Source organism: Oncorhynchus clarkii, chromosome 18, assembly GCF_045791955.1.
Source record: "Oncorhynchus clarkii lewisi isolate Uvic-CL-2024 chromosome 18, UVic_Ocla_1.0, whole genome shotgun sequence".
NCBI classification, from domain to species: Eukaryota; Metazoa; Chordata; class Actinopteri; order Salmoniformes; family Salmonidae; genus Oncorhynchus; species Oncorhynchus clarkii.
In genome coordinates, this window is record NC_092164.1 from 5,089,389 (window position 1) to 5,101,151 (window position 11,763).

Sequence of the window (11,763 nt, forward strand, 5' to 3'; positions counted from 1 at the left end):
ATGTTTCTGTTTGTCCATGACACCGTGTAGATAAGAGATGAAACCACAAAGACCACAAAACCACATTATGCATTTTATTCCAAAGCATTATAAAGTTGATATATATATATATATATTGCTGCACAGTTGTTTTTGAAACAGAAAAATAGCTCACCCATAAGGTTTGACAAAGTGCATATCATGAGTAGTTGAGGGTCAGTGTTCCAGAGTCAACACTCTGCTGTCATCAAAGTGGCCTGTAGTGTTGTATTTGGCCCAGCAGAGGGAGCTATGGATATTTGACTTGGGTCCATTTGAAACACCAACCGTTTGTACTGTGACAGTCTATACCTTGAGTTGACATTTTTTAAGAGCAGGGTAGCACCTTTGGTTGATGACAGGGTTACATTCATTGGCAATAACAGAAGAAAAAAAAGTTGTCCCAAAAAGTTGTCCCAGCTCTGACAATCTATAGAATTAGCAGTGAAACTGCATCTGTCTCTCCACCAATCTCTTACACATCTTCTTGTTCCTCCTCCTATTTCATCCTTTCTTTCAGTGCATTAAATGTTCTCTTCACCATCATAACACGCTGGTCCAGGGAGTCCCTGGTCAAAGCCATCTTCTGAAGTCCAGGGAGTCCCTGGTCTAAGCCATCTTCTGAAGTCCAGGGAGTCCCTGGTCAAAGCCATCTTCTGAAGTCCAGGGAGTCCCTGGTCAAAGCCATCTTCTAAAGCTCAGTCATAACATGCTGGTCCAGGGAGTCCCTGGTCAAAGCCATCTTCTGAAGCTCAGTCATAACACGCTGGTCCAGGGAGTCCCTGGTCAAAGCCATCTTCTAAAGCTCAGTCATAACATGCTGGTCCAGGGAGTCCCTGGTCAAAGCCATCTTCTGAAGCTCAGTCATAACACGCTGGTCCAGGGAGTCCCTGGTCAAAGCCCTCTTCTGAAGTACAGGGAGTCCCTGGTCAAAGCCATCTTCTGAAGCTCAGTCATAACGCGCTGGTCCAGGGAGTCCCTGGTCTAAGCCATCTTCTGAAGTACAGGGAGTCCCTGGTCAAAGCCATCTTCTGAAGTACAGGGAGTCCCTGGTCAAAGCCATCTTCTGAAGCTCAGTCATAACACGCTGGTCCAGGGAGTCCCTGGTCAAAGCCATCTTCTGAAGCTCAGTCATGACATGCTGGTCCAGGGAGTCCCTGGTCAAAGCCATCTTCTGAAGTACAGGGAGTCCCTGGTCAAAGCCATCTTCTGAAGTACAGGGAGTCCCTGGTCTAAGCCATCTTCTGAAGTACAGGGAGTCCCTGGTCAAAGCCATCTTCTGAAGCTCAGTCATAACACCTTTCAGTTGTGTTTCAAAGCACAGTGTTGATCATGCAGTAAGAAGGGCACGAATACATGTTTTACATTTGATTTAATGTACGACGGAAAGGGTTAGTGAGGATGTATGTATGTACAGTAGGACTTCCTGGATGTGAATGTGAGTCGTTCTAGTTGTGTGTTGTGTGGGATGTCTCTGCATGCAGAACGATGGTATGTATTAGTAATGAAACAGTATTAATGCATGATGAAGTGTGTTCTGCATGTGTATGAACAACATGTCCACTTGTAAACTTCCTCAGCAAGGGAAGTGAAGACCCCCTTTGTCCTCCATCAATCCTCTGTGTGTGTGTGTGTGTACAGTATGTGCATGACATGTCCACCTCTTCCTCATCCTTCTCGGCAGTCTACATAGTTTCCTTTGATCCAGTAGCAGATCTGGGCGTATTTCAGAGGCGTCACCCTCACCGCCACGTTAAACTCTTGCGACGCCCCGTCTCGATCCACCCACTGGTGCCCTGAGAACACCCCGATCACCTTCCTCTCCCAGCGCCGCCTCCTCCGGTCCCACATACGAGCGTAGATCCCCGAGCCGCTGGCCCCGGGCTGGGCGTCACAGTGCTGGTAGAGCAGGTCTGGCGTCTCCTCTCCAGCCCGGCAGAACCGGTAGACCAGCTGGCCCGGCCGGTCGTTGTCATAGCCGGAGAATTGGACCCTGCGCCCGGGCAGCTGCTTCGCCGGCGGGGAGACGCCCAGCTTCATGTGGCGTCGTTTGTGGGCCTTCTTGAGCTCTAACAAGGCGTAGTCGTAGTCCATTCCGATGTCGTTGCCGTTGCCCTTGATCCAGCCTTTGGGCACGTGGGTGCGCTTGGCACGAATCCACTGGAACTTCATCTTATCTGGGGGTGATGGATGGGTGTTGGATGCATTGGTGGCAGAGGCCGGATTGGGAGAGTCACGCTGCTTTGGCTTCAGGAAACCCACCCGGAGCTTTTGCGCCCCCTTCACGTAGTTCTTCCCGTCGTGGACGCAGTGGGCGGCGGTCAGAACGTGCCGGTCGCCCACCAGTGTTCCGGAACACCCGGTGGACAGCTTGACCGCTGCAGAGAATGGGTAGTTCAACAGGAAGTCTTGCCCTACAATGCTGAAACGCCCGTCATGGCCAAAGATCTGACGTTTGCGTCGGGAAGGCAGTGCCGGCGTGGTCTGGGTGCGGGCAGTGTACCCGTAGATCCCCACGGCGGTTTCCGTGAGGCGACCGTTGCTATGGAGTGTCTCGTATGACAGGATGCTACGCAGGTCCCAGTAGCTGGGGGGAAGAGCCTTCTTGTGACATTCTGGGTCACATGGGGAGGCGACGTCCAATCGGGCGTCAGCCTGGAAGTGAGGGGCGGGTCGGTCCTCTGTCACCTGGGGTAAGACCACAGGGACGCGTTGCTGGGGCCATTGGGGCTGGATAGGAGCCACTGGAGGGATGGAGAGGAGGAGGAAGAGGGAGAGGAGGGGAAGGGGGGATGGGATGGAGGGAAAAGAGGTCATAGAGGAGGGAGACCTAGAAGAGGAGAGAAGGAGAGGACAGGTGAGATGTGATGTCACTAAATACCTAGACAGGTGAGATAAAATCTAACTTCATTTGTCACATGCGCCGAATACAACATGTGTAGGTAGACCTTACCGTGAAATGCTACTTACAAGCCCTTAACCAACCATGCAGTTCAAGAAGAGTTAAGAAAATATTTACCAAATAAAAATAATCAAAAGTAACACAATAACATAACAATAACGAGGCTCTATACAGAGGGTACTGGTACAGAGTCAATGTGGAGGCTATATACAGAGGGTACCGGTACAGAGTCAATGTGGAGGCTATATACAGAGGGTACCGGTACAGAGTCAATGTGGAGGCTATATACAGAGGGTACCGGTACAGAGTCAATGTGGAGGCTATATACAGGGGGTACCTGTACAGAGTCAATGTGGAGGCTATATACAGAGGGTACCGGTACAGAGTCAATGTGGAGGCTATATACAGGGGGTACCGGTACAGAGTCAATGTGGAGGCTCTATACAGGGGGTACCGGTACAGAGTCAATGTGGAGGCTATATACAGGGGGTACCGGTACAGAGTCAATGTGGAGGCTATATACAGGGGGTACCGGTACAGAGTCAATGTGGAGGCTATATACAGGGGGTACCAGTACAGAGTCAATGTGGAGGCTATATACAGGGGGTACCAGTACAGAGTCAATGTGGAGGCTATATACAGGGGGTACCGGTACAGAGTCAATGTGGAGGCTATATACAGGGGGTACCGGTACAGAGTCAATGTGGAGGCTATTTACAGAGGGTACCGGTACAGAGTCAATGTGGAGGCTATATACAGGGGGTACCGGTGCAGAGTCAATGTGGAGGCTATATACAGGGGGTACCGGTACAGAGTCAATGTGGAGGCTATATACAGGGGGTACCGGTGCAGAGTCAATGTGGAGGCTATATACAGGGGGTACCGGTACAGAGTCAATGTGGAGGCTATATACAGGGGGTACCGGTACAGAGTCAATGTGGAGGCTATATACAGGGGGTACCAGTACAGAGTCAATGTGGAGGCTATATACAGGGGGTACCAGTACAGAGTCAATGTGGAGGCTATATACAGGGGGTACCGGTACAGAGTCAATGTGGAGGCTATATACAGGGGGTACCGGTACAGAGTCAATGTGGAGGCTATTTACAGAGGGTACCGGTACAGAGTCAATGTGGAGGCTATATACAGGGGGTACCGGTGCAGAGTCAATGTGGAGGCTATATACAGGGGGTACCGGTACAGAGTCAATGTGGAGGCTATATACAGGGGGTACCGGTACAGAGTCAATGTGGAGGCTATATACAGGGGGTACCAGTACAGAGTCAATGTGGAGGCTATATACAGGGGGTACCAGTACAGAGTCAATGTGGAGGCTATATACAGGGGGTACCGGTACAGAGTCAATGTGGAGGCTACATACAGGGGGTACCGGTACAGAGTCAATGTGGAGGCTATATACAGGGGGTACCGGTGCAGAGTCAATGTGGAGGCTATATACAGGGGGTACCGGTGCAGAGTCAATGTGGAGGCTATATACAGGGGGTACCAGTACAGAGTCAATGTGGAGGCTACATACAGAGGGTACCGGTACAGAGTCAATGTGGAGGCTATATACAGGGGGTACCGGTGCAGAGTCAATGTGGAGGCTATATACAGGGGGTACCGGTACAGAGTCAATGTGGAGGCTATATACAGGGGGTACCGGTACAGAGTCAATGTGGAGGCTATATACAGGGGGTACCGGTGCAGAGTCAATGTGGAGGCTATATACAGGGGGTACCGGTACAGAGTCAATGTGGAGGCTATATACAGGGGGTACCGGTACCGAGTCAGTGTGGAGGCTATATACAGGGGGTACCGGTACCGAGTCAGTGTGGAGGCTATATACAGGGGGTACCGGTACCGAGTCAATGTGGAGGCTATATACAGGGGGTACCGGTACAGAGTCAATGTGGAGGCTATATACAGGGGGTACCGGTACAGAGTCAATGTGGAGGCTATATACAGGGGGTACCGGTACAGAGTCAATGTGGAGGCTATATACAGGGGGTACCGGTACAGAGTCAATGTGGAGGCTATATACAGGGGGTACCGGTACCGAGTCAATGTGGAGGCTATATACAGGGGGTACCTATACAGAGTCAGTGTGGAGGTTATATACAGAGGGTACCTGTACAGAGTCAATGTGGAGGCTATATACAGGGGGTACCGGTACAGAGTCAATGTGGAGGCTATATACAGGGGGTACCGGTACAGAGTCAATGTGGAGGCTATATACAGGGGGTACCGGTACCGAGTCAGTGTGCGGGATACAGGTTAGTTGAGGTAATTTGTACATATAGGTAGGGGTGAAGTGTGATGTCACTAAATACCTAGACAGGTGAGATGTGAGTCAGTAATACCTAGACAGGTGAGATGTGGTGAGTCAGTAATACCTAGACAGGTGAGATGTGGTGAGTCAGTAATACCTAGACAGGTGAGATGTGGTGAGTCAGTAATACCTAGACAGGTGAGATGTGGTGAGTCAGTAATACCTAGACAGGTGAGATGTGGTGAGTCAGTAATACCTAGACAGGTGAGATGTGGTGAGTCAGTAATACCTAGACAGGTGAGATGTGGTGAGTCAGTAACACCTAGACAGGTGAGATGTGGTGAGTCAGTAATACCTAGACAGGTGAGATGTGGTGAGTCAGTAATACCTAGACAGGTGAGATGTGGTGAGTCAGTAATACCTAGACAGGTGAGATGTGGTGAGTCAGTAATACCTAGACAGGTGAGATGTGGTGAGTCAGTAACACCTAGACAGGTGAGATGTGGTGAGGTAGTAATACCCAGACAGGTGAGATGTGGTGAGTCAGTAATACCTAGACAGGTGAGATGTGGTGAGGTAGTAATACCTAGACAGGTGAGATGTGGTGAGTCAGTAATACCTAGACAGGTGAGATGTGGTGAGTCAGTAATACCTAGACAGGTGAGATGTGGTGAGTCAGTAACACCTAGACAGGTGAGATGTGGTGAGGTAGTAATACCTAGACAGGTGAGATGTGGTGAGTCAGTAATACATCAAGGGTCTTTCAGCTGATAAAACAGACCCTTCTCTCACTGTTACAGATGATTTAGTGTTTGTTTATATGATGATGCTATTTCTTATACTAGTCATGCAGTCTATAGACAATGTAGTTCTACTGCAGTGACCAGAGATCTGTAGTTCTGCTGCAGTGACCAGAGAGACCTGTAGTTCTGCTGCAGTGACCAGAGAGACCTGTAGTTCTGCTGCAGTGACCAGAGAGACCTGTAGTTCTGCTGCAGTGACCAGAGAGACCTGTAGTTCTGTTGCAGTGACCAGAGAGACCTGTAGTTCTGTTGCAGTGACCAGAGAGACCTGTAGTTCTGCTGCAGTGACCAGAGAGACCTGTAGTTCTACTGCAGTGACCAGAGAGACCTGTAGTTCTGCTGCAGTGACAAGAGAGACCTGTAGTTCTGCTGCAGTGACCAGAGAGACCTGTAGTTCTGCTGCAGTGACCAGAGATCTGTAGTTCTGCTGCAGTGACCAGAGAGATCAGAGAGACCTGTAGTTCTACTGCAGTGACCAGAGAGACTTGTAGTTCTGCTGCAGTGACCAGAGAGATCTGTAGTTCTGCTGCAGTGACCAGAGAGACCTGTAGTTCTGCTGCAGTGACCAGAGAGACTTGTAGTTCTGCTGCAGTGACCAGAGATATCAGAGAGATCTGTAGTTCTGCTGCAGTGACCAGAGAGACCTGTAGATCTGCTGCAGTGACCAGAGAGATCAGAGAGATCTGAAGTTCTGCTGCAGTGACCAAAGGGACCAGAGAGACCTGTAGTTCTGCTGCAGTGACCAGAGACCTGTAGTTCTACTGCAGTGACCAGAGAGATCTGTAGTTCTACTGCAGTGACCAGAGAGATCAGAGTGATCTGTAGTTCTGCTGCAGTGACCAGAGACCTGTAGTTCTACTGCAGTGACCAGAGAGATCTGTAGTTCTACTGCAGTGACCAGAGAGATCAGAGTGATCTGTAGTTCTGCTGCAGTGACCAGAGACCTGTAGTTCTACTGCGGTGACCAGAGAGATCTGTAGTTCTACTGCAGTGACCAGAGACCTGTAGTTCTACTGCAGTGACCAAAGAGTTCAGAGAGATCTGTAGTTCTGCTGTAGTGACAAGAGAGACCTGTAGTTCTACTGCAGTGACCAGATAGGTCAGAGAGATCTGTAGTTCTGCTGCAGTGACCAGAGACCTGTAGTTCTACTGCAGTGACCAAAGAGTTCAGAGAGACCTGTAGTTCTACTGCGGTGACCAGAGAGACCTGTAGTTCTACTGCAGTGAGCAGAGAGACCAGTCGTTCTGCTGCAGTGACCAAAGGGACCAAAGAGATCTGTAGTTCTACTGCAGTGACCAGAGAGATCTGTAGTTCTGCTGCAGTGACCAGAGAGATCTGTAGTTCTGCTGCAATGATCAGAGAGATCTGTAGTTCTGCTGCAGTGACCAGACAGACCTGTAGTTCTGCTGCAGTGACCAGAGAGACCTGTAGTTCTACTGCAGTGACCAAAGAGATCAGAGAGATCTGTAGTTCTGCTGCAGTGACAAGAGAAACCTGTAGTTCTACTGCAGTGACCAGAGAGACCTGTAGTTCTGTTGCAGTGACCAGAGAGATCAGAGAGATCTGTAGTTCTGCTGCAGCGATCAGAGAGATCAGAGAGATTTGTAGTTCTACTGCAGCGACTAGGGAGATCTGTAGTTCTGCTGCAGTGACAAGAGAAACCTGTAGTTCTACTGCAGTGACCAGAGAGATCAGAGAGATCTGTAGTTCTGCTGCAGCGATCAGAGAGATCAGAGAGATTTGTAGTTCTACTGCAGCGACTAGGGAGATCTGTAGTTCTGCTGCAGTGACCAGAGAGATCAGAGAGATCTGTAGTTCTACTGCAGCGACCAGAAAGACCTGTAGTTCTGCTGCAGTTACCAGAGAGACTTGTAGTTTTGCTGCAGCGATCAGAGAGACCTGTAGTTCTACTGCAGTGACCAGAGAGACCTGTAGTTCTGCTGCAGTGACAAGAGAGACCTGTAGTTCTGCTGCAGTGACCAGAGAGACCTGTAGTTCTGCTGCAGTGACCAGAGAGATCAGAGACATCTGTAGTTCTGCTGCAGTGACCAGAGAGACCTGTAGTTCTGCTGCAGTGACCAGAGAGATCAGAGAGATCTGTAGTTCTGCTGCAGTGACCAGAGACCTGTAGTTCTACTGCAGTGACCAGAGAGATCTGTAGTTCTGCTGCAGTGACCAGAGACATCTGTAGTTCGGCTGCAGTGACCAGAGGCCTGTAGTTCTGCTGCAGTGACCAGAGAGACCTGTAGTTCTGCTGCAGTGACCAGAGACATCTGTAGTTCTGCTGCAGTGACCAGAGAGATCTATAGTTCTTCTGCAGTGACCAGAGAGACTTGTAGTTCTGCTGCAGTGACCAGAGATATCAGAGAGATCTGTAGTTCTGCTGCAGTGACCAGAGATATCTGTAGCTCTTCTGCAGTGACCAGAGACCTGTAGTTCTACTGCAGTGACCAGAGAGATCTGTAGTTCTGCTGCAGTGACCAGAGAGATCTGTAGCTCTTCTGCAGTGACCAGAGAGACCTGTAGTTCTGCTGCAGTGACCAGAGAGATCAGAGAGATCTGAAGTTCTGCTGCAGTGACCAAAGGGACCAGAGAGACCTGTAGTTCTGCTGCAGTGACCAGAGACCTGTAGTTCTACTGCAGTGACCAGATAGATCAGAGAGATCTGTAGTTCTGCTGCAGTGACCAGAGACCTGTAGTTCTACTGCAGTGACCAGAGAGATCAGAGAGATCTGTAGTTCTGCTGCAGTGACCAGAGACCTGTAGTTCTACTGCAGTGACCAGAGAGATCTGTAGTTCTACTGCAGTGACCAGAGAGATCAGAGTGATCTGTAGTTCTGCTGCAGTGACCAGAGACCTGTAGTTCTACTGCGGTGACCAGAGAGATCTGTAGTTCTACTGCAGTGACCAGAGACCTGTAGTTCTACTGCAGTGACCAAAGAGTTCAGAGAGATCTGTAGTTATGCTGTAGTGACAAGAGAGACCTGTAGTTCTACTGCAGTGAGCAGAGAGACCAGTCGTTCTGCTGCAGTGACCAAAGGGACCAAAGAGATCTGTAGTTCTACTGCAGTGACCAGAGAGATCTGTAGTTATGCTGCAGTGACCAGAGAGATCTGTAGTTCTGCTGCAGTGACCAGACAGACCTGTAGTTCTGCTGCAGTGACCAAAGAGATCAGAGAGATCTGTAGTTCTGCTGCAGTGACAAGAGAAACCTGTAGTTCTACTGCAGTGACCAGAGAGACCTGTAGTTCTGTTGCAGTGACCAGAGAGATCAGAGAGATCTGTAGTTCTGCTGCAGTGATCAGAGAGATCAGAGAGATTTGTAGTTCTACTGCAGCGACTAGGGAGATCTGTAGTTCTGCTGCAGTTACCAGAGAGATCAGAGAGACCTGTAGTTCTACTGCAGCGACTAGGGAGATCTGTAGTTCTACTGCAGCGACCAGAGAGACCTGTAGTTCTGCTGCAGTTACCAGAGAGACTTGTAGTTTTGCTGCAGCGATCAGAGAAACCTGTAGTTCTGCTGCAGTGATCAGAGAGCCCCCGTAGATCAGCTGGAATGACCAGAGAGACCTGTAGTTCTGCTGCAGTGACCAGAGAGTCCTGTAGTTCTGCTGCAGTGACCAGAGAGTCCTGTAGTTCTGCTGCAGTGATCAGAGAGCCCCGTAGATCAGCTGGAATGACCAGAGAGACCTGTAGTTCTACTGCAGCGACCAGAGAGACCTGTAGTTATGCTGCAGCGACTAGGGAGATCTGTAGTTCTGCTGCAGTGACCAGAGAGACCTGTAGATCAGCTGGAATGACCAGAGAGACCTGTAGTTCTGCTGCAGTGACCAGAGAGATCAGAGCCCTTCTGAATGTGACCGGATGTCTGGACCGTCAGTCACAGCGGCTGGGAAACATTCTCCAACCCAGACCCAGCGAGCCCTGCATCGTATTTTTAGCCACCAGACTGGAGCTGGGGGAGGGAGGGGGGGTTGTGTGCACAAGGGACCAAGATTTCTGCCTTAGGAATTTAGAGCTGCGGTGGAATTCAGCCAAGCAGTTACACAACGTCCACTGTTTTAATATGGCTTAAAAATGTCCTTCCCCTGGGGTTAAAGGTTAGAGGTCAGGTGCTCTCTTCAGCGCTGAGCAGTGCTGGAGGAAGGTTCCAGAGGCTGGGAGGGTGAGGATGCTGTGTAGTAGGAGGAAACTCTGGATACGTCCCAAATGGCACCCTATTCCCTATATAGTGCACTATTTTTTGACCAGTTCTCTATGGGGTTCTGGTCAAAAGTAGTGCACTTCATAGGGAATAGGGTACTATTTGGGATGCGACCTCCATCTCTCATTTGCCCCCAGTACAGACCGGAAACAGGAACTGTATAGTAGTCTTTCAGTACAGACCGGAAGCAGGAACTGTACAGACTGGAAGCAGGAACTGTACAGACTGGAAGCAGGAACTGTACAGACTGGAAGCAGGAACTGTATAGTGGTATATCATACAGGTTCTATCAACTAGATTTCTCCATAGGAATAGGGCAGGCTGTAGGGCAGTCTGGGGGGGGGGGGGGGGCTTGTCTGTGGTAAAAAATACTTAGATTTGTAATGCACAGTGGTAGGATCAGACGTAGGATCACCCCTAAAGTGATGGTTCATTAATAAACATGTAATACCTTCCTATGAACTAAGTTCATTCTGAATAAGGAAATGTGTATAAACTAGAGCCAACAGTAGCCTACTCTGTAGGCCGTCATGTCCTAGACAGTAGAAACGTCCTGAACCTGTTTTATGAACAAACAAACGGGAAGTACTGGTTAAAACAGTATCTCTTCTCTTCTGATTATCTCTTATCTCCATGACGTCAGCCAATACTTTGGGGATCTGATGTATCGATGTATTGCACTTTGTTATTAACAGATATCAACACAGTGTCCAAAACACTTCGTTCATAGGAAGGTATTACATGTTTATTAATGTTTATTAATATTAATGTTTATTAACGTTATTGAATTATAAATGTTGATGAAATTATGTTTCACCATCACTCATAGATATACATTTAAATCTGCTTGGGCATGAACTACTCCAGAACTTCTCAATAAATCTCGCTCAGATGCTCCCCGTGGTCATTAGCCTACATTGGACGCCTGAATAGGTAATTATATAGGAATTATGTTGATGAATAATAACCTAGATTACGCAGACATGAAATAATAGGCTATAAAATGTGAAAATCCTTACCCACGGAGCGCTTCTCCCCACTTACGCTTGGTTTGCATTGGCAAGTGGCACGCGATGGGGGTCTGGGGAAGCTGCGGTTGTTACTGCTACCGGGCGGACATCAGAGGGGTATCGGTGCGATAACGCGGGTGCTGCGAAGGGGTGGAAGTTAAACTAGTCCTTTCAAAAAGTAGATCCTTACATCAGGAGAGAGGAGGTCCAATGAAAAAGATGTATTCTCTCAAAAGATTTCCGAAGGCAACCGGTCCGCTGTAGACGCTCCTCCATTGGGACAGGCGCTCGCTCGGTGGATACTAACCAGAGTTCAATTTAATGACCACCAGCGAAAGCTACTGCCTCTGCTATAACCGGTCCGGTCACGTGACTGATGATATTTTGCTTGTCATTTGCATGGCAACGATTTAAACGCTGACAAACAATATCAGAGATGAGGAAACTATTTGTTGTTGATTTATTTATGAACCTTCACCAACTGAATTCTGATATTATTTCCAGAATTGTTGTATCCAGACTAAAGGCATGCCTCAGTGAACAATCAGTTACA

The 11,763-nt window shown here is 48.9% G+C and overlaps 1 protein-coding gene across 2 annotated transcripts; it reads right to left on the bottom strand.

Moving 5' to 3' along the window:
• Positions 1–60: 60 nt before the first annotated feature.
• LOC139372916 (serine protease 23-like) lies at positions 61–11,531 on the bottom strand. Of its 2 annotated transcripts, XR_011627502.1 has the most exons (4): positions 11,220–11,531; positions 1,318–2,848; positions 784–1,159; positions 61–730 (listed from the first exon to the last, which is right to left on the bottom strand). XR_011627502.1 is itself a non-coding variant. In XM_071112776.1 (2 exons), exons 1-2 carry the CDS (start codon positions 11,255–11,257, stop codon positions 1,687–1,689), a joined length of 1,200 nt encoding a protein of 399 aa, XP_070968877.1. In that variant the 5' UTR covers positions 11,258–11,525; the 3' UTR covers positions 61–1,686. The 2 variants fall into 2 exon arrangements, 1 of the variants encoding a protein (XP_070968877.1); XM_071112776.1 differs by having other exon boundaries at positions 61–2,848; positions 11,220–11,525.
• Between the last annotated feature and the right edge of the window lie 232 nt (positions 11,532–11,763).

Bases quoted from the DNA above. Each gene is read 5' to 3' on its own strand.
- LOC139372916 (XM_071112776.1), bottom strand. From the start codon at position 11,257: ATGCAAACCAAGCGTAAGTGGGGAGAAGCGCTCCGTGG. The intron at 2,849-11,219 runs GTAAGGATTTTC...CTCCTCTTCTAG, and splicing joins TGGGGAGAAGCGCTCCGTGG to GTCTCCCTCCTCTATGACCT.